Raw genomic sequence first — 16,837 nt, 5'->3', positions numbered from 1 at the left:
TTTAGAGACTGGAATAACCTGGGATTGGCAGTGGGGCCTTGACTAATACAGAATATAAATCTTAATAGCTTTTCATGATATACAGCATCACTTAATGGAGTGTCTGGCCTTCTAACCATAAAATTAAATGTCACTGTCGCTTCGTCGACCCTCATTATCATACAAGAGACCGAACATTGACGTCAGGCTTCTAATAAATATACAAATTACATACAGAGGCGCACAATGTGACTTTGTAAATAGCTGTCTCCACCTGTTCCCCCAATCTCCCAACCAATAGGAGAGACCTTGTGACTCCGTCCACTGATGCTGGACACACTCATAAAGTGGAGTTTTATTGCATGACTACAAAGAAGTGAACGCACAAACGTAGCATCTTACCAGAACAGAGCGTCTAAATAATGTGCATGAATCAACCTAATCCAGTGACCCATTGAGAATTCTCTGCTGCTTCAAATGTCAGATGGCTTATAGACTACGAGGCCTTGAAAATTTTTTGGTATTTCCACTCTGCGCGAGTAATTAGGAATTCTTACTGCTTTATATGCAGGTCCAATTGTGGAGTTTTTCTGTGGGCTTTGAGCCAAGAGCATTCAAATGGCCCAAGAGTTTAATGAACTGGTGGCATTAAAACATCAGTCATTTGGCTGCACAGTCTCTCCACCTGCTCCCCTATGGGCTGTTGTTGAGAGTGACATCTGAAACACCTGCGTTGATCCCATTTACAAAGTCAGTAAAAACAGTCAATCAAGCCGAAGATGGTAAAACATGACTGCGCCCTTGAAGCATGGGCCACGGCACTTGTCTTTTTATTGAGCCTATAACTCACCTGTGACTTCCTGTTGATTTAAGACAGTTAGATGGGATGAGGCTGTGGACACTGCTGATGGCTGTTGTCACCAGCGAAACTGCGCATATGTGTGTGTGTGTGTGTGTGTGCGTGTGTCTGACTGCTATGTGGCATACAGGAGGGGGGGATAGGCTACAGCTGGAAGTATATAACCCAGTTTGGACCGACAGAGCATGTACAAGTCTCTCCACCTGAGGACCTCCGTAAGAATCAGAGCCACTTCCAACAGCAGCGTCCTGCAGTGATGAAGTGTAACCATCTCCTGTCGTGGGCCTTCCTGCTCGTGGCCTCTGGCCCACTACTGGCCCACCCCATCACAGAATCTGCTGAGATGCCCTATCCAGGACCTGGTAAGGGGAAAGAAACAACTCCATTGTACCTGTTATGTACTAAATCTATGTACCTTGATCAACATTTTTAGTAATAAAACTTAATTTGTGAGGCTTAATGATAGATAAGCATTGAAGTCGTTACTTTAGAGTCTCAGTGTCATGACAAAAGTGGATCTGTACTCTCTGTGTTTACTGGTCAGCATAAATAACTTAATCATGTCTGCAGATTAGAAAATGTACCCTGTGTGACTCTATACCTGTCAATGGTTTGTTACCAACTGTGTATGGTTTGTTGGGTTGTCCTCAGTGTCAGTGGAGGACAGAGGAGTCAACACTCTGGATGATCTGTCTCTCTCTGAGCAAGCCTTCCCTCCTCAGGACGGTGCTGGTCTCAGATATTCCACTCTGATATCTGGGGAGATCAACAGAGATGGTAAGAAACATGCACACTTCACGTTTGCATGAACTCTTCATATATTAAACTTTTATCCAGTTGGAGTTGGAGGTATTGATCATCCACTCTTTACTTCTATAACCTTTATTCTACCACTGCACATGCACAGAAATGTGGCGAATAGGCTCATGTTGTATTTTCTCTCAGGTGTCAGAACAACAGGCCTGCTTCCTCGGGGGATGAGAAGAGAGGTGGGTTTTCTACGAATGCTATCCCTAATACAACCAAGAAAAGTAAGCTGCATAATGCAACTAAAATGTTTATCGCTCCTACTTTATCTTCTCTTTCAGGCCCTACTGGAGAAACAAAGTCTCCTAAATCCATTCAGCCGTGTGTTCGGAGTCCGGAAGCAGTTCAGGAAGAGAGCAGGGAATTCTGAGTGTTTCTGGAAGTACTGTGTATAAAACTGACAACAGGCATTAATGCTACACACAAGAGACAGGGCTTGCACTAAAACAAAAAACCCTTATCTTGCACTCACATATGTACATGCAGACAAAATCTATACCATGCTTGCATATACTTTATGTGGGCATAAGCATGTCTAGTGCATGTACTCAAATATACATAAGCAGGTATGATTGAGACATGTTGCTTGGAGACTTTAAGATGATTTATTAAGATTGCTTTTATGTTTATTGGTGTACACACATTTCTTAAAAGTCCTCAGTTGACTGATGTATGACCAAATGTCTTTTAAATGTGAAAGTCAAAGGTTATACAGCACTGTATGCTGAACAGAAATAAAACCTATATTATAAAAACTGTATCTGCTAATTGTCTTTTCTTGATGGTGAGAAACATACTGGCAGCTGGAGGAACCACCAACCCTTTATTCAAAGTAAAAGAGGAAACAAAAAGACGTTGCAAACATGGTTCTCGAGTTTTCTTCATTTTTTCCTTTTTTTATTATTTTACAGCAGAAAGAATATAAAGCATTCAGAAAACATCTTCCATATTTTAAGGGCAATTCAAAACGTTTTGCATGGCTTCAGCAGCTGAAATCTCTTTTTTTTTTCTTTTTTTTTTTTTACATATCCATCGAGTCAGTGACGCTTGTACATGCACAATTACAAAAATAAAACTTACAAACAAGAGAAGGGGAGAAAAAGGAGGAAAGCAAAACACATTAGGAGAACCAAGAGGAGATGAAACTTTGAAGGGCAGGGGTCGGGAGCGGAGAAAAATTGGGTCACATAACAGGGAAAGACAGAGAGAAAGACAGCTATAGAGGAGAGGAAAATAGATCTAACACTAGTTCACATGCAAAGTGTCGAGGACCCGTAACTTTCTATCAAAGCAGGGCCTTTTTTTTTCTTCTTGGTTTGGAATTGATGAAAACGTGCAGTTCAGTAAAGGGTGCCATATAATTGCTGTCCATAAACTACTGAATGCTTGTCTTGCAATACTGGCATTTGCATAAGAGTAAGTCGACTACATGTGTCCAATCATTTTAAACTTCACTAGGTCTATAGGTCTCCACAAAATAGTTCTTTATTGCTCTGTGTCCACAAGTGGAATATGTTGTAAAACTGTTTCTGTTCTGTTGTCCTGATGTGCCTACCTTTCTCCGGTTTGGGTGCTTGGGAAAAAGAAGAGGAGGAAAGGCAGATTCCCAGGTCAGTTCACAGAACATCTTGATAATACTGTATACTAATGCAGAGAGCTCTATCAGCTAACCTGTCATCCCATTCATAAATGGCAGTAAAACAAGATTTGCAGGTGAACTTTTCATATAATTACACTCTTAATCTTAAATACCCTCTACACTTTGTCACTTAGATAAATTAAAGGCCTAAAGAACTGGCCAGAATTATACTATGATTTGACAGGCTTCTATGAAAGAACGTCAAATCATTTATCTTAATGAGCTATATATAACAGGACTTTATTCCAGGGCTCCACTGGTGTCGGTGATGTTCAACGATACTGAGAGGAAATGGATTATATTTCATATTCACTCATTTCAAGGACTTCAGTATCGTAGTGGTGAACCTGTCTGGCCTAGATTCTTTACCAGAAAGCACTGCTGAAAGATTTTTCAATTTCAGCGTCTTCTGCTGTGAATCACGTGTCCTGCTCTGTTTCCTCCTCCCCATTTTGGCACCCTGAGTAAAAATTACAGAAGGGAGGTGAACCAGTCCCTCGGCCCGGAGAAGAGCAACGCTGCCTTCACCGCTCAGTGTACAAGTGAAACCGACACCTTGATATATCTGCATGTGTGCTGTGCGGTGTCTTGTGCGTGTGTTTGTGTGTATCGTGTGTCACTTAGCTAATACTTGCTATATATATACTGTCACAATGGTCTCCAACCTTATCCATTTGTTCCTATTTGAAGTTGGGAGCACACTGATCAAATCTAAATGAATCAAAAACTAAAGAAAAGGTCTAAAAAGTTAGAGCTTGCTCTAAAAAAGAATCCTGTCCTCATGCTTTGCCATGAAAACGTCAGCAGCTACTGAGTATTGATCATCGGCTCAATTTGTAGGTCTGCCGTCTGGTCACATGCCCTCTGTCTTTCTGAGTTCTGTGACACGTCAAACCAACGTTCATCGTTTTACAGAACAGTAATTCTTTTAACAAGTCTATCTGACTATCGATTCTAGGAAAATAAGCATGCTTTAGGTGCAGTTGTGTCACCCTGTTAACTATTTTACCCATGCAAGCATAATAAATCCTTCTCCTTTTTGCCACAACATTGCATTGGCTATGCATTCTAACCACAGACTTGAGGATGAATGCAAGGCAACAAACCCCAGTAGTGGCATTTTTTAAATGTGAGATTTTAACAAGCTGTCCCAGTACAAAACAGAAAACAAAAAACAAAGAAAAAAAAACAACAAAAAAAAAGTAGCATGTTGACAAGCTGGAGTGCTGTACTGATACTGGTGTGAACAGGGAATATCATATTGTAGCTTTGGTGAGTGTAAGGTGATGGTGATCGTGTGTGTTCATGTAGAAGATACAGCACTGAATGTGGGTGACCATGTTCTCTCAAACTTTCTCAGCCTCAGGTACATTATATGCATTCTGACATTAACTTGGCGTTATCAGGATATGAATAGGCACTTTCTACATAAACACTCAGGAAATAATGTTTACATATCAGATGAGTGGAAAAAAAAAACAACAAAACAACCAGTCAGTCAAGGAAAAAAAAATTGAGAAAATACCTATTAAGCCTAATAATTATTTAACAAACATGACAACACTTCAATAAACAAAAATCAAGTTTTTCAGTGGCACTTGGCTGAATAATCACATGTCATTACTTGGATACAGAAAACACTCTCTTCTAGTTCTGGTAGGAATATAATATAAGAATTGGACAGCAACTGGCAGGCAACTCTAGACCAGCAGCTCGAGTGGGTTCTCTCTCGGATTGTTCCTACAGCCCAGTCATTACTGCTATATACAAGACACATCCTCTGCCTCGCAATTATAAATGGCACCAGTGCATTACAGTCGTTTTGGCTCACTGACCCTGCATCCAGGTGAATGACAACTTTCAGTGCTGTCCTTCTGGATAGAATCGTTTTAGCACCTTTGACTGTTCATTTTGCAAATGTGTTTTCAGCTGCTTGACCAAGAAATCCAGTTGTGCACAATATGCTACACGTGTTTTTTTTTTTTCAATGACACATCTTTGTTCTTTTGGAATACAAGGTATATTTTGACCCTGGCAGCCTTGATCAAGGAGGATTTTTTCATTCACACGTATTGTATTAGGAAAATCTGATCACCAGTGTAAAACAGGGATTGATAAATCAGTGCTTGTGGTGCAACATCGAAAGAGGTGAATTCAATCTGTTTCCATGACAGAGCACATAAAATGGATTACTTTATCGGGACACCATGGGCAAGGCTGCCATTTACAATCTTTAAGATCAGACAAGATACCTCAGTAACACGTCACATTCCATTTGCAATGACAACAAAAATAAAAGTCAAACTTTGCTATGGTGTATTCAGTGATGGTAAAATGCTGCAGTTACCTGTGGGAATGGTGGAGACATGAGAGACTTATATGCTTTCTGCTTAAATATGACTCCCTCTGCAAACTGTGTACCTTATTGATCTGATGATCCTCTGCCAGTTGTGATCTTATGGTCTTTAGTGCTAGTGTGTATTTCACTGTATGATTATCTGTTCTGCAAAAATTAACTTAATTCTCTTCTTAAGCTATATAGCATTCACAAACCTTGGCACCATTGGCAAAAGATTCTTGGTAGCCCAAAAAAAAAACAAAAGAGAAAAAACATAACTGTACTTGTTTTAAGATAATTTTGCAGACTTCTCCTAACTCTAAATACAGTATTTTTTTTTTTACTTTTTCATATTGCAATAATATCATGCTTTAGCAAAATGTTCTTCTCAAGAACGATCAAAATAAAATAAAATACTCTAATAGTGAAATAGTTTTAATTTTACAGAGCATAGCCACTACTGCTTTTGTTGTTTTTTTTCCCTTTTGACTCTGTTCATACTTTTCATGCACATAGCTCATTTTTATCCCAGGTATTTACACTATATACAAACAATACAACCATTCTTCTTAGGCATTCAAACAAAACTATACAAATATTCTGTTTTTGTCTCGTACCTGTTTTTGACCCATTTTTAATGAATAAAATAATATATTTCTAAAATACAATCCCCTTTGGGTAAATGTTTTTTCCTACGTACTTTCAGCCTTCTTTATATACAGAAATCGCTCAATTGTCAAAAATATGGATTTGTCAAACCCCTATTTTGGGACAAGCTTAGGGACCCCTCAAAGAATCTCTAAGACGTCAAGGCAATGTATGTGATCTTCCCCTCAAAAGCCTTCACAGGCTCTGAAGTTCATTTAAAAAAAACAGTAATAACCTGCATGACCAGAACCATTACAACACAAAATAGGCAAGTTCATTTTCCCTTGTTTTAGGATTCAGAGGAGCAATCAAGGCAAACTGAAACAAAAGCAAAAGAAACAGGACAATACAGGGATAGCTTCATTACTGAGATGGTAGAACTTATGGAGGAGAGGATGGGTATGTGCACCACTAGAGTGGAAACAAAAAGAAAATCATAGGATAGGCTGAAAGACTAGACCATAAGCACACAAGCAAAGACTTTTCTTGCCAAGAAGTCATGCATTTTTTCTTGGCAGGGTTCAACAACATAGAGTCTGAAGATACAGATCATCAATACATTAGACTTGATGGAACAAATACATTGGACAGTATGGAACAAATTCAAGTAATAAAGTGGCAATATATACGGTAAAGCATAGGTTTTTTTTTTTTTTTTAAGAAATGGCAAAACAGAAATATTTCATCCCCCATCTGCATCCGCATGTTTAAACCCCCCGACTACATTCATTTGTAGCTCCACCCGTGTGGGCAGATTGGTGGGGTAGAGCACAGTGGGACAGAGGAGCTTTTAAGCTAAATTGAATATTATATAATCTACAGCAGTGGATAGAAGTGGGTGTGTGGGTTAGCAATATATTTGGTTAAAAAAGAAAAATCCTTCTTCAAATGAATTGATTGGTCACTTAAAAAATTATGAAATACAATTAGAGCCCAGAGTGTTTCTGCATGGTCTCCCTATCCTCTGAGATCTTCTGCAGCAGCCTTAATGTACGTCTCTTCAGGTCCTCACATGTGACAGACCTCCTCGGACATGTCCTGCGTTCGCTTCCTTGATCGTCCAAAAACCTTTTCATATCCAAAAAAGACAAAGCAATCCATGAAAAAGTGCAAAAAATGCCATGAAGCAAATGTTCTGCACCCCCCCACCCCGACCCTTAGAGTTTATAATCCCGTAGAATTGCCACTCCCCGAACAAAATCAAGTCAGTGGAAAGAATAGATATGTGAAAAAATGCTGTTGTACATGTAATAGTAGTTGAACCAGTAACACTGCAGAAGTAGTAATAATTGCAGTGCTTGCATTGATGTTTTTTTTCCATTTCTCTTGTAAAATGTCTCGGGTACAAACAAAAAAGAAAAGAGGAGTCAAGAGAGTGATGTCACATCGCGAGGGGGCTCTTCTGAGGGGTCTCATGTTCCCTGGCCCTTTTCAATTCTTTCACCCTGGAACACAGACAGAGACAGGCGTCCATGAATACAGCAACCATGACTTGAGCGTCAAGCTTATCAAGACACACACAGGCTGAACAGCATCACACTGTTCAGCCAGAACTATCACAACAATATCAAGTCAGCCCAGATCATCAGGAACTACGGCTGGTCTGTGAAAGGAAACGTTGGTCAGGATTGAGCTGCACTTGCACTTTGGAATGAACAAAATGGCATAATTATGGCACAATTACAGAATCATTACTGTATAAATTTATTACATTTCACAAAATAAGTACAAGAAATCCTTGTCATGAAATGCATTTAATTTTAAATGTTCCAAAACAATATGGTAATTAGATTATAGTTATTATACTTACAGTTATTCTAAATTGATATTACTCATTTCAAAGTGAAAATTGGCCCTGAAAACGCAGCCATGTGACACTAATGTGACGACCTCTGGTTACGACAAATGAAGATTAGAAAACAATGTAGAACTGTCCTGGTACATTTTTAAATCTAGTTAGTGATAGACAATCATTGGACTAAATGTTTATGATCAAAGTAGAGGTCCGTTCCACATTAAAAAGCTGAAAGAACTTAGAAGTCAAAGAGGTCAAGACTGAGAAGTAATTCTCAATTTGTGGAAATATGAAGCGACTGATTCTCTGTATTTCATGTCTTCTTCTGGCAGTTCACAAAAGAACACCACCAGAAGCTGGTGTGGGTTCATAGAGGAGACATGCGTCTCAAGTGTGTGAGCAAAAAGCGGTCAGCCTTTTAAGTACACAACAATCTTTATCCTAAAAATGGATTTTAACACATCAACCACCAACATGTTATAGATTTAGACCTACCCTGGCAGAAGGTAAATACTGCAACATTTATGTAGTGAAGAGAGGCCGACCAGGGGTAGATGCATGCTTAGATGCAGTGTGTGCGCACACACATCATGTGCGTGTCTGTGTGTGTGTGTGTGTGTGTGTGTGTGTGTGCGTGCGTGTGTGTGTGTGTGTGTGTGCTGCGTCCTCTTATGCTGAGCTGGTGTACTCCCTGGAGGTTGGAATCCATTAAAGCTGTGTGCTAGAGTCCCAGTGGGTGAAGGAACCTATTGTTTGTTTTTTCACTGTGACCTATATGCTATCACAGCTTCCTAACCTATTATCACAGTGTAACAGACGAGGCCGCCATAAGAGCAACGACATCAACAATGTCACCTGCTCTAAAAACACGGTTCCCTCATTTAGGACAATATACAACAGATACGGAACATAGTAAAAACATGTAACATGAATGTCAACAGCAAGGAGGTTCAAGATTTAACCAAATGCTCAAACTTGTATACATGCTATATATGGTGTTCATAGCTTTTTCCCATTCAGCTGTTTCTTTTTGTACTGTATTTTTTAATTTGTTTTGTTTTGATGAACCAATGGGCGGATTCCATTCAACAGTTTGACACAGTTTTAGAAAGTGGAAATCGGACGGAATAAGTTCCCCTCTCAGTCTGTTGAGTGGCTAGAAACAGGACACACAGCCAATCAGACAGACAGACAACTACTTGAGAAACAGCAGGCCCATAGCATGCCTGAAGGTAGAAGAGCAAGGCCCATAGTTGTCACCACTTGACATGCAGCAGAATAAAACATGATCGAGAAAAAGCTTCCCGTTCTCTCACACTGGCTATCTGCATAACCACACAAAACCAAAATTAACAAAAAAAACAAACAAAAAAACAAAACAATAAATAAACAAAAAGTAATTTCCAAGGAGAGAAAGACAGAGATAAAGAGAGTCAGAGAAGTGCCTGTTAAGTGTTGCAGTGATATTGTCATTCATAAGCATTTTGTTAGTTTGAGATAGGTTCTGCTCTAAATCTGAGCTTCTCAGTCCACCTGTGGCTCCAGTTGGCAGCCTTCATGCAAGCAGGCATCAAGCAACAGTGATGGAGAAGGAGGCAGGGTGGGTGGAAAGGTGGGAGAGAGAGAGAGAGAGAGAGAGAGAGAGAGAGAGAGAGAAAGCGAGAGAGAGCAAAAGAGAAAATCAGAGTGAGGGAAGGAAGGAGAGAATGCGAAGGCCGAGACCTCAGGAGGAGATAATTGTATTATTAAAGAGTGAGAGCGAGAGACAGACTGGGAGATAAGAGGGGGAGAGAGAGGCATAGAGAATAAACAGGGAAAGAAGGAGAGAGAGAGAGTGAGAGAGTGAGAGAGAGGCACGAACTGAGTTGCTGAGGCTGCACTCACCCGCTTGAACAGTCTATGGTCCATCAAGGGGCTTGGCATAAACAGCAAAACAATACCAGACAGCTATTAGCACACAGTAGGCACTGTGAAGGAGGGGGCGAGGACAGGTGGGGGGGCCAAATACAGTGAGGGGAAGGGAGGTGGAGCTTAGGTGTTGGAGACATTTCTAACCACCCAATTTTTCCAACAAAGGTAAATCAAACACATTACACCGAGTAAAGACAGATGGACAAAATCATGAAATCAGTGGTAGTTTCTACTATGTCTTTACCGATTAGCTCAACGGGATATTATTCTTCTAAGCCATCGACCAACCATTGACTTGTTGTTTCACTTATGTAAAAGTCTGTGTGTGTGTGTGTGTGTGTGTGTAAATATGTGTATGTTAGTATGTGTGTTAGTCAGTGTCGGGGTCTACCTGTGGCGACAGCGACGTAGGAACCTCATGATCTTCCTGGCAGCCTGATCCTGCCTCTTTGTGAGCAGACTACCTCTGTAAAACAGCAGATAACAGTGTCATACTGTGTTTATCTTATTTGTAGTAGTAGTAGTATATTCAAATATTTGTCCTTAACACGTAGCTGAGTATCTACCTCAGTTTGTGCTGCACCAGGGCTGCAGCTGCCCCGCGATGGTGGGGCTTCAGCCTGCCAAACTCCTTGTAGCTGCGGTAGTATTGCTGAATGAGCACAGCGGCCCTCCTGCTCTGCTGGAACTTCTTCTGCTCATGGTAGCTGCGAAATTTACTCTGGATAAGGATGGCGGCCTGCGTCATCTTCTTATAAAGTGCATACTGTTGACAAAGAACAAAACAATATGTCACGCTGTGTCGTGTGTGAATACTCCAATGGTGCTACGAGATCGCGCTGTAGTAGTAGAAGAGCACAATCTGAAGTTTGGCAGTGAATTCAGCTGAGTGTTTTACCTTCAAGGCTATCCATGTTAGCTTGCAAACAGAAAAAGGGAAAGGTTGTGAATGATGCACTAAAACTTAAAATGCTGAAAAGCTTCATTGGTATATTGAGTATTGAGATTCATTCATAGATCTGCCTCCTAAAAGACCGCAATATAGACTAATTAATGAATTAACTGCATATCAGGAACACTTCAACACTTTGTGGTTACCTGTTTGTATTTCTTGTAACATCGTTGAATAACAGCAGCAGCTACTTCCTGTTGTTCTCGGAGCGGCCGTCCCTGTTGGAAAGTAGAGTGGGATAGGTCAGAGGTCACAGTAGAACCTGCATTTCGCCACAAAGGAAATTAGTTGATCTGTCAAGTCTCCCTGAGGATCTCCTGCTGGTGGGCAAATGATTGCCACCCTGGAATGAATCCAAACCCTGGTGGACTGGCCCCCATGTGAGCAGTGGGGAGCAGGAGGAAAGCTGTGGAGCGACAGAGAGCCAAAGGTCCACCTCAGTATCAGCTGGCACAACAGATGACTGTAAACAACAGCGAAAAGTTTGTCATATGAACACTTTGGTAGCTGGGGGGTGGGTAGCAAGTTGAGGAATGGGATCGGGCAAGGGGGGGGTGGGGGTGGGGACTGGTGTGTGGAGAGCTAGTTAAAAACAGGCAGTAGCAGGCTCCAAACACCTAACTGAGAAAGAGAGAGAGAGAGAGAGAGACAGAGAGAGAGAGAGACAAAGAGAGGAGAACATAAACTTAATTGTGTCTAATTGGAGCAGGGGTAAAGGGGACAATGCATCGTTCCTCTAAGCAAGGCCATGCTCTGCTCAAGCCACCTTCCCATGCTGAAACCACAGGGATATATTTGTATATTTCTTTGTTTATGTTGTCATGTGTTTATGAGCAGAGAAACAGAGAATGAGACAGAAATAGAGACAGAAAAATGTGAATAATATTATGATTAGAAACTCCATCTCCACATCTCCAGATGAAAGATGTTAATGAAACACGTCACAACGGCAAAAATCAGAGCTCCATAGCTTGGAACCAAATAAAAGTGAACCCTTCAACATCTCCCCCAAAAGCCCAAAACAAAACCATCCAATTACTCCAGTCCTAACAGCACAGCCCTGCCACTGCAGGCTGCAGTACACACAGCATATGGCACCCGAGCGCCAGGCCTGTACCTTGTACTTGCGGAAGGCAGTTTGGACGAGGCGGGCAGCCTCATACAGCTCTCTCTGCTCTGGATCTGACAGAGTCAGTTGGGCCAGGTCTCGCTCCACCTTGCTGTTGGAGGCATTGATGAACTCGCTCCAGTCAGCTGGGGATGGGAGTGTGGACCTCTCCAGGGGTCCCTCTCTCAGCGGAGACCCGCCAGGACTGAGGCTGGGGTTGGATGATGGGGTCAGGGGTTCGTTATAAAGAGATCTGAGGAAAGAGGATGACAGACATGTTCATTTCTTTTCAGACTTCTTTATTATTATTGTAGAAATGCTGCAGGTGGTGATTATGCAAGCTTACACTACACCTGTTTACTTCACACTTACACTTGACTCTGACCTAGACCTCTAATTTGGCAATGCATGCACTACGCATAAATGTGCTCTTCACCCATTTTACTCCAACAACGTAGCAACCTTTTTGGACAATACCACAGTGTAAAGTAAAGAAAGAAAAGGACACACACATACTCTACACACACCCACTTACTGGCTATGCAATATGCATATCTGCTGTTCCCTGCACGATGGCACTCCTTACCGTAAGTGTAGGATGCTCGGGAGCTGTTCCACATCTCCCAAGTAGTTGGCCAGCCAGTTCATGGTGTTGCTGACCCCTGACGTGTCTAAGGGCACAGAGTCTGCAGCGGTGAAGTTCTCCCTCTTGATTCTCTCTGGCGTTGCTTCAATGATGTGCTCTGCCAGCGTCATCATGTTTACCTGTTTTGTTGAAACAAACGAAGATGAGTTTACCACCACATATAAAGTATGTTAAGAAACAATCTAGCTTGGTGATTGTGCATGGTCTGGACATGCAGGGTTAATTGCTTCACTCTATGACAAAAATGTTGGCTCTAATGTCAATGGAAAGGGTAATAATGATGAGAGTGATATTGTTGTAGGCTAAAATTTCTAATCCAGCACTTCATCGTTTGGAGGAGCAGTTAGACTGAGATGGATGGCTGGAAGAATCCCTTGGCTATGGAAGTGGATCAATAGAGAGAGTTTATTATGCAGTGATGGTCATTAACAGAGTGCCCGATTAGCCTGGTGTGTATCGCCCACCCGATGCAGAGGGCGGACATAAAAGAGGTAGTGTGGTACTGTTATGTCCAATTTAAATGTCATCTCGCCATGCTGTATTCACTGGTGACTGTACTGACAGGCACGCCATTTCAAAAAAGTGGCCCCACAGAAATATCCATATCACATCGTCACTCTGATAGTACACATGCTTTATGTGCAAAGTGGATTATTTGTATTTGTATGGAGGTTTGGTTTTTATTTTTTTCACCAACTTTTACAAAAACACTGTTTGAAAAAGGAGATCAGTTAACACTGCAACTTTTCTGCTATGTGTTTATTATGTAGTCGTCCTTTCTGCTGCTGTACTATGTGGTATACCATTTACATCAACAGCAATTAAATTGGCCCAAAATGAATTCTTTGGTAGCGCTGGTGCTTGGTTCTGTACATTAAGCTGCTGACTGTTTTGTTTTTAATCACCTGCAGGTCATCCATCTGTGTGAGACAGTCCTGGTTCTCCAGATCGTCCCGATAGGTTAGCAGTTCTGCATCAGCCATTTCTCTGTCTGCCATCACGAGCATGCCTAGCTGTTCCCGCTGACGCAACCGGTTGACCAGTTTCTCCTTCCCCAGGCTGGTGCCTCCACTGACCCCCAGCGCCTTCCTTCCCAAGCCGCTGCTGGAGAAAGGCTCTCTCGAGGTCCATCTGGCTGTCCCCGTGCTGCCTCCTGTAGACAGGCCTTTCTCTGAGCTGAGGCCTTCTGAGGACAGGCTCTTGGGGCTAGAGGACAGCTTGTGGAGCTGTTGCTGCTCCAGGCTCAGAGGAACAGACATGGCCTTGTCAGGCCGAGTCTGAAAGAGTTCTGGGTTGGGTTTATGTTTTTTAGCTAGTGGGAGGTCTCTTTGGCCCTCGCTGCTGTAATAGTTGGAGGGCTCCGATCTGGGCCTTCTCAAGTCTGCAAAAATCAGAGCATGTGACAATTAGCTGCATAATACATAAACAAAGACTTTGTCATACACTAACAGAAGAAAAGGGATCTTCTAATCATTGACTTTTCTTCCAAATGTAAGAGACATTCAAAAAGAAAACTCCACTGACCTGGATTGAGGCTGGTGGTGGTGGATGTGGTTGTAGTGGTGGCAGGACCTCCTTTCTTGCCATTGGGTGCGACTACACTGTCATTTGCCCAGCTGACCATCCAGCTGTCAGTGGTGGGGGCATCGGGACCCGGGGAGAAAGACATGCGAGTCGTGGGTGGTAGAGGGGCTGGTGGCTGCTGCTCTTCCCTCTGTAGCTGCTCCAGACATTCAGCCAGTTTGGTGTGGCCACGAGAGCGAGCAATTGACAGGGGTAAGCGGCCTAGAGAATCAGGGATAACTAGGGCACGTCTGTCCCATTTGTACAGGACCACTGCTGCCTCCAGGTGACCCAGAGCACACGCCCACATCTGGATGGAAAACAGATAAGAAAAGGTAGAGAAATGGAATTGTGGGGGGGGGGGGGAGGTTAATACAGTAGATTGTTCGATCTACACCAGCTACAGGTCTCACAACAGATCACACAAACTAGGATTTTCTTCATTACTGCTCTAAAGATGTTCACTTCACTCTTACCAGAGGTGTGCAGGAGAAGTGATCCACATTCAGCGGGTCCACTTCTAACTCCAAATCAATACTATCAGCATGCTTGGTGCTGAATAGAAGAGAGAAAACGATCAGCAACTCACGGCCACTTAGTGTGGCGTACAACAATTACAAACCAAAGCATCATTATACAGTATCTTGAGTATTTTGTTCTCACCGCCACTTGATGAGTGTTTGGATGAGGGTAGCGTAGCCCTGGCCGGCAGCCAGGTGAAGGAGTGTCATGCCTCTGAAGGTCTTGGAGTGGATTAAATGTTTGGACTTGGCCCAGCAAGCTCTGCTCATCATCTTCTCGCAGACCACCACCACGCGGCTCTCGAAGGAGCTGCTCGCTTGCATCTGGCCAGATACACACTCACATAAACAAAAGAGCAAGTCGTTATTGGTTGTTCCAAATTCCTCTTTAACAAGAACAACAAGAACAACCAAACTGATTCATTTCTCAGTCAATCAATAACAACACAATGTGCTTGCTGTGTGCTGTCACATGTTCATATATCTTAATGCACAACATGTTAGTAGCGTGATGTGGCTTTTTACCTGTGACTGGCTGTTGTTGTTGCCTCCCCCTCCACCTCCTCCGCCTCCACCCCCTCCCCCTCCCCCTGTTCCCCCTGTTCCTCCCCCAGCTCCGCCACTCCCTGCACTGCTCGTCTGCTGGTGGCTGGCCATCTCTGCCATCCTCCTCTCCATCTGCTCCAAGCGCTCCAGGATAGACATTCTGAACTGGTTATCTGGGCAAAACAGTGGGACACAGAAGAAGAAGAAGAACACGTCAGCACATAAGTAGCATCCAGTGTACAAAAAAAGAAAAAAAAAAAAGAAAGATGTTTGTCTTTGCTGTTACCAGCACAAACAACCCTGTGTCCTGACAAGACAAATTATCACACAATATGCACCACAAGCTGCACTAAATATGTTGCTCAGAGCAGCATTGAGACTGTCGCAGTGACTTAGGGGCTTAACATCATGAGGCATGCAATCAACACTTGTATTAAACTAATTTCTGAGATACTGCAAAGCTGATGGCAAGTTAATTTCCTACCTTCAGCTACAACACACAAAACCCTGATAATCATTATTAATCTCCCCAGAATGTGAGTGAAATAACATCAATCATTAACTTCATCAAAACAATCGGCTTTACTAAAATAACCTTTAAAGCCCATCAATCATCTGCTAATGCCTCCCATCACTAAACTCCTGCCACCATCTCTCCTCCACCACTCAAACACAGCCACAGCAGACTATAATACAGGTTGAATGATTGGCCAATGAGTGGGGGCATGTTAAATATGTCCACCCTTCCATACAGGGCTTCAGACACGCTCTGGGGGAGTGTGCAGCTGAAGGCACTCTCCAGCTGATTAAGTACAGCCTATTATGGCCCTAGAAGTCCCAGCCCACCCCCGTTCTATGAGCCTGTATGGTAGGAGGACCATAAGCTGACAGTACTGAATCAATCACAACTTAAACCTATCTACAGTCTTTGAAATCCCAGCCTATCCATACATCAAGATGGATGGAGGTGTATGAGACTTGGGAGTGTTTACATGCTGCTTAGGAGGCAACTACTGCGTCGTACCCGGTGTCAAAGAAGTTTTATGGGTTGTCTCTGCTCAAATTTTCAGCCTCGCAACAAGAAAATCTATTTTCTATGTCAGAGATATAGAACATGCTGCATAATGCAAGACCTGAGTGAGCAAAGGGCAGAGCAAATGACTTCTAGGCACTGAACATATTTTAATTGAAACAAGCACAAAAAATAAACTGGTTGTAACTGGAAAATTAAGCAGACTGTAAAATTGCCAGGCAGGTTTTGCTTCCTGCACAAAATGTGTTTGAGTAATTAATATTAAAAAGTCCAAACACTTATAAACACTGCAATTTAAACTTGCGGTAATATGTTCATGTAAGATTATGAGACGCAAGACTCATTGAGGCATTGAGAAAAATCCCCCCCAACCCCCCCACAAACACTCACCTACACACTAAAAAACAACAAACACTTGAGAGTATGAGTGCGCACACACACACACACACACACACACACACACACACACACACACTCAAAGTATGCTGTGCA

General features: G+C 42.4%; 2 protein-coding genes across 4 annotated transcripts; one reads left to right on the top strand and one right to left on the bottom strand.

The window, feature by feature from the left end:
* The first annotated feature begins 1,065 nt into the window (after positions 1 to 1,065).
* LOC111654219 (urotensin-2-like) lies at positions 1,066 to 2,073 on the top strand. The gene is made up of 4 exons (XM_023405150.2): positions 1,066 to 1,200; positions 1,490 to 1,615; positions 1,784 to 1,827; positions 1,927 to 2,073. Exons 1-4 carry the CDS (start codon positions 1,095 to 1,097, stop codon positions 2,038 to 2,040), a joined length of 390 nt encoding a protein of 129 aa, XP_023260918.1. The 5' UTR covers positions 1,066 to 1,094; the 3' UTR covers positions 2,041 to 2,073.
* Positions 2,074 to 2,515: 442 nt separating this feature from the next.
* On the bottom strand, positions 2,516 to 15,101 carry LOC111654186 (calmodulin-binding transcription activator 1-like). 3 transcript variants are annotated; one of them, XM_023405089.2, is made up of 12 exons: positions 14,909 to 15,101; positions 14,722 to 14,800; positions 14,207 to 14,555; positions 13,588 to 14,063; positions 12,623 to 12,801; positions 12,046 to 12,289; positions 11,075 to 11,146; positions 10,875 to 10,895; positions 10,543 to 10,742; positions 10,368 to 10,442; positions 9,950 to 9,980; positions 2,516 to 7,715 (listed from the first exon to the last, which is right to left on the bottom strand). In XM_023405089.2, the coding sequence occupies exons 1-12, from the start codon at positions 15,088 to 15,090 to the stop codon at positions 7,683 to 7,685; spliced, it is 1,941 nt and encodes a 646-aa protein (XP_023260857.2). In that variant the 5' UTR covers positions 15,091 to 15,101; the 3' UTR covers positions 2,516 to 7,682. The 3 variants fall into 3 exon arrangements, with proteins under 3 accessions (XP_023260857.2, XP_087029768.1, XP_087029769.1); XM_087173642.1 differs by lacking the exon at positions 9,950 to 9,980; XM_087173643.1 differs by lacking the exons at positions 2,516 to 7,715; positions 9,950 to 9,980; positions 10,368 to 10,442; ... (1 more) ...; positions 10,875 to 10,895; positions 11,075 to 11,146 and adding an exon at positions 11,155 to 11,334.
* Between the last annotated feature and the right edge of the window lie 1,736 nt (positions 15,102 to 16,837).

This window comes from Seriola lalandi, unplaced genomic scaffold (assembly GCF_002814215.2).
Source record: "Seriola lalandi dorsalis isolate HSWRI2012SDOR001 ecotype SW California unplaced genomic scaffold, Sedor1 jcf7180002054262, whole genome shotgun sequence".
Taxonomy (NCBI): Eukaryota; Metazoa; Chordata; class Actinopteri; order Carangiformes; family Carangidae; genus Seriola; species Seriola lalandi.
Note: the sequence above shows the minus strand (reverse complement) of the source record. Positions and strands in the feature narration are given on the sequence as shown.

Bases quoted from the DNA above. Each gene is read 5' to 3' on its own strand.
- LOC111654219 (XM_023405150.2), top strand. From the start codon at position 1,095: ATGAAGTGTAACCATCTCCTGTCGTGGGCCTTCCTGCTCGTGGCCTCT. The intron at 1,201-1,489 runs GTAAGGGGAAAG...GGTTGTCCTCAG, and splicing joins GATGCCCTATCCAGGACCTG to TGTCAGTGGAGGACAGAGGA. The intron at 1,828-1,926 runs GTGGGTTTTCTA...CTTCTCTTTCAG, and splicing joins CTCGGGGGATGAGAAGAGAG to GCCCTACTGGAGAAACAAAG.
- LOC111654186 (XM_023405089.2), bottom strand. From the start codon at position 15,090: ATGCAAGCGAGCAGCTCCTTCGAGAGCCGCGTGGTGGTGGTCTGCGAG. The intron at 14,064-14,206 runs GTCAGTGGAGTT...TGATTTTTGCAG, and splicing joins CACCACCAGCCTCAATCCAG to ACTTGAGAAGGCCCAGATCG. The intron at 7,716-9,949 runs GTGAGTGCAGCC...TCTGTGTTCCAG, and splicing joins ACCATAGACTGTTCAAGCGG to GGTGAAAGAATTGAAAAGGG.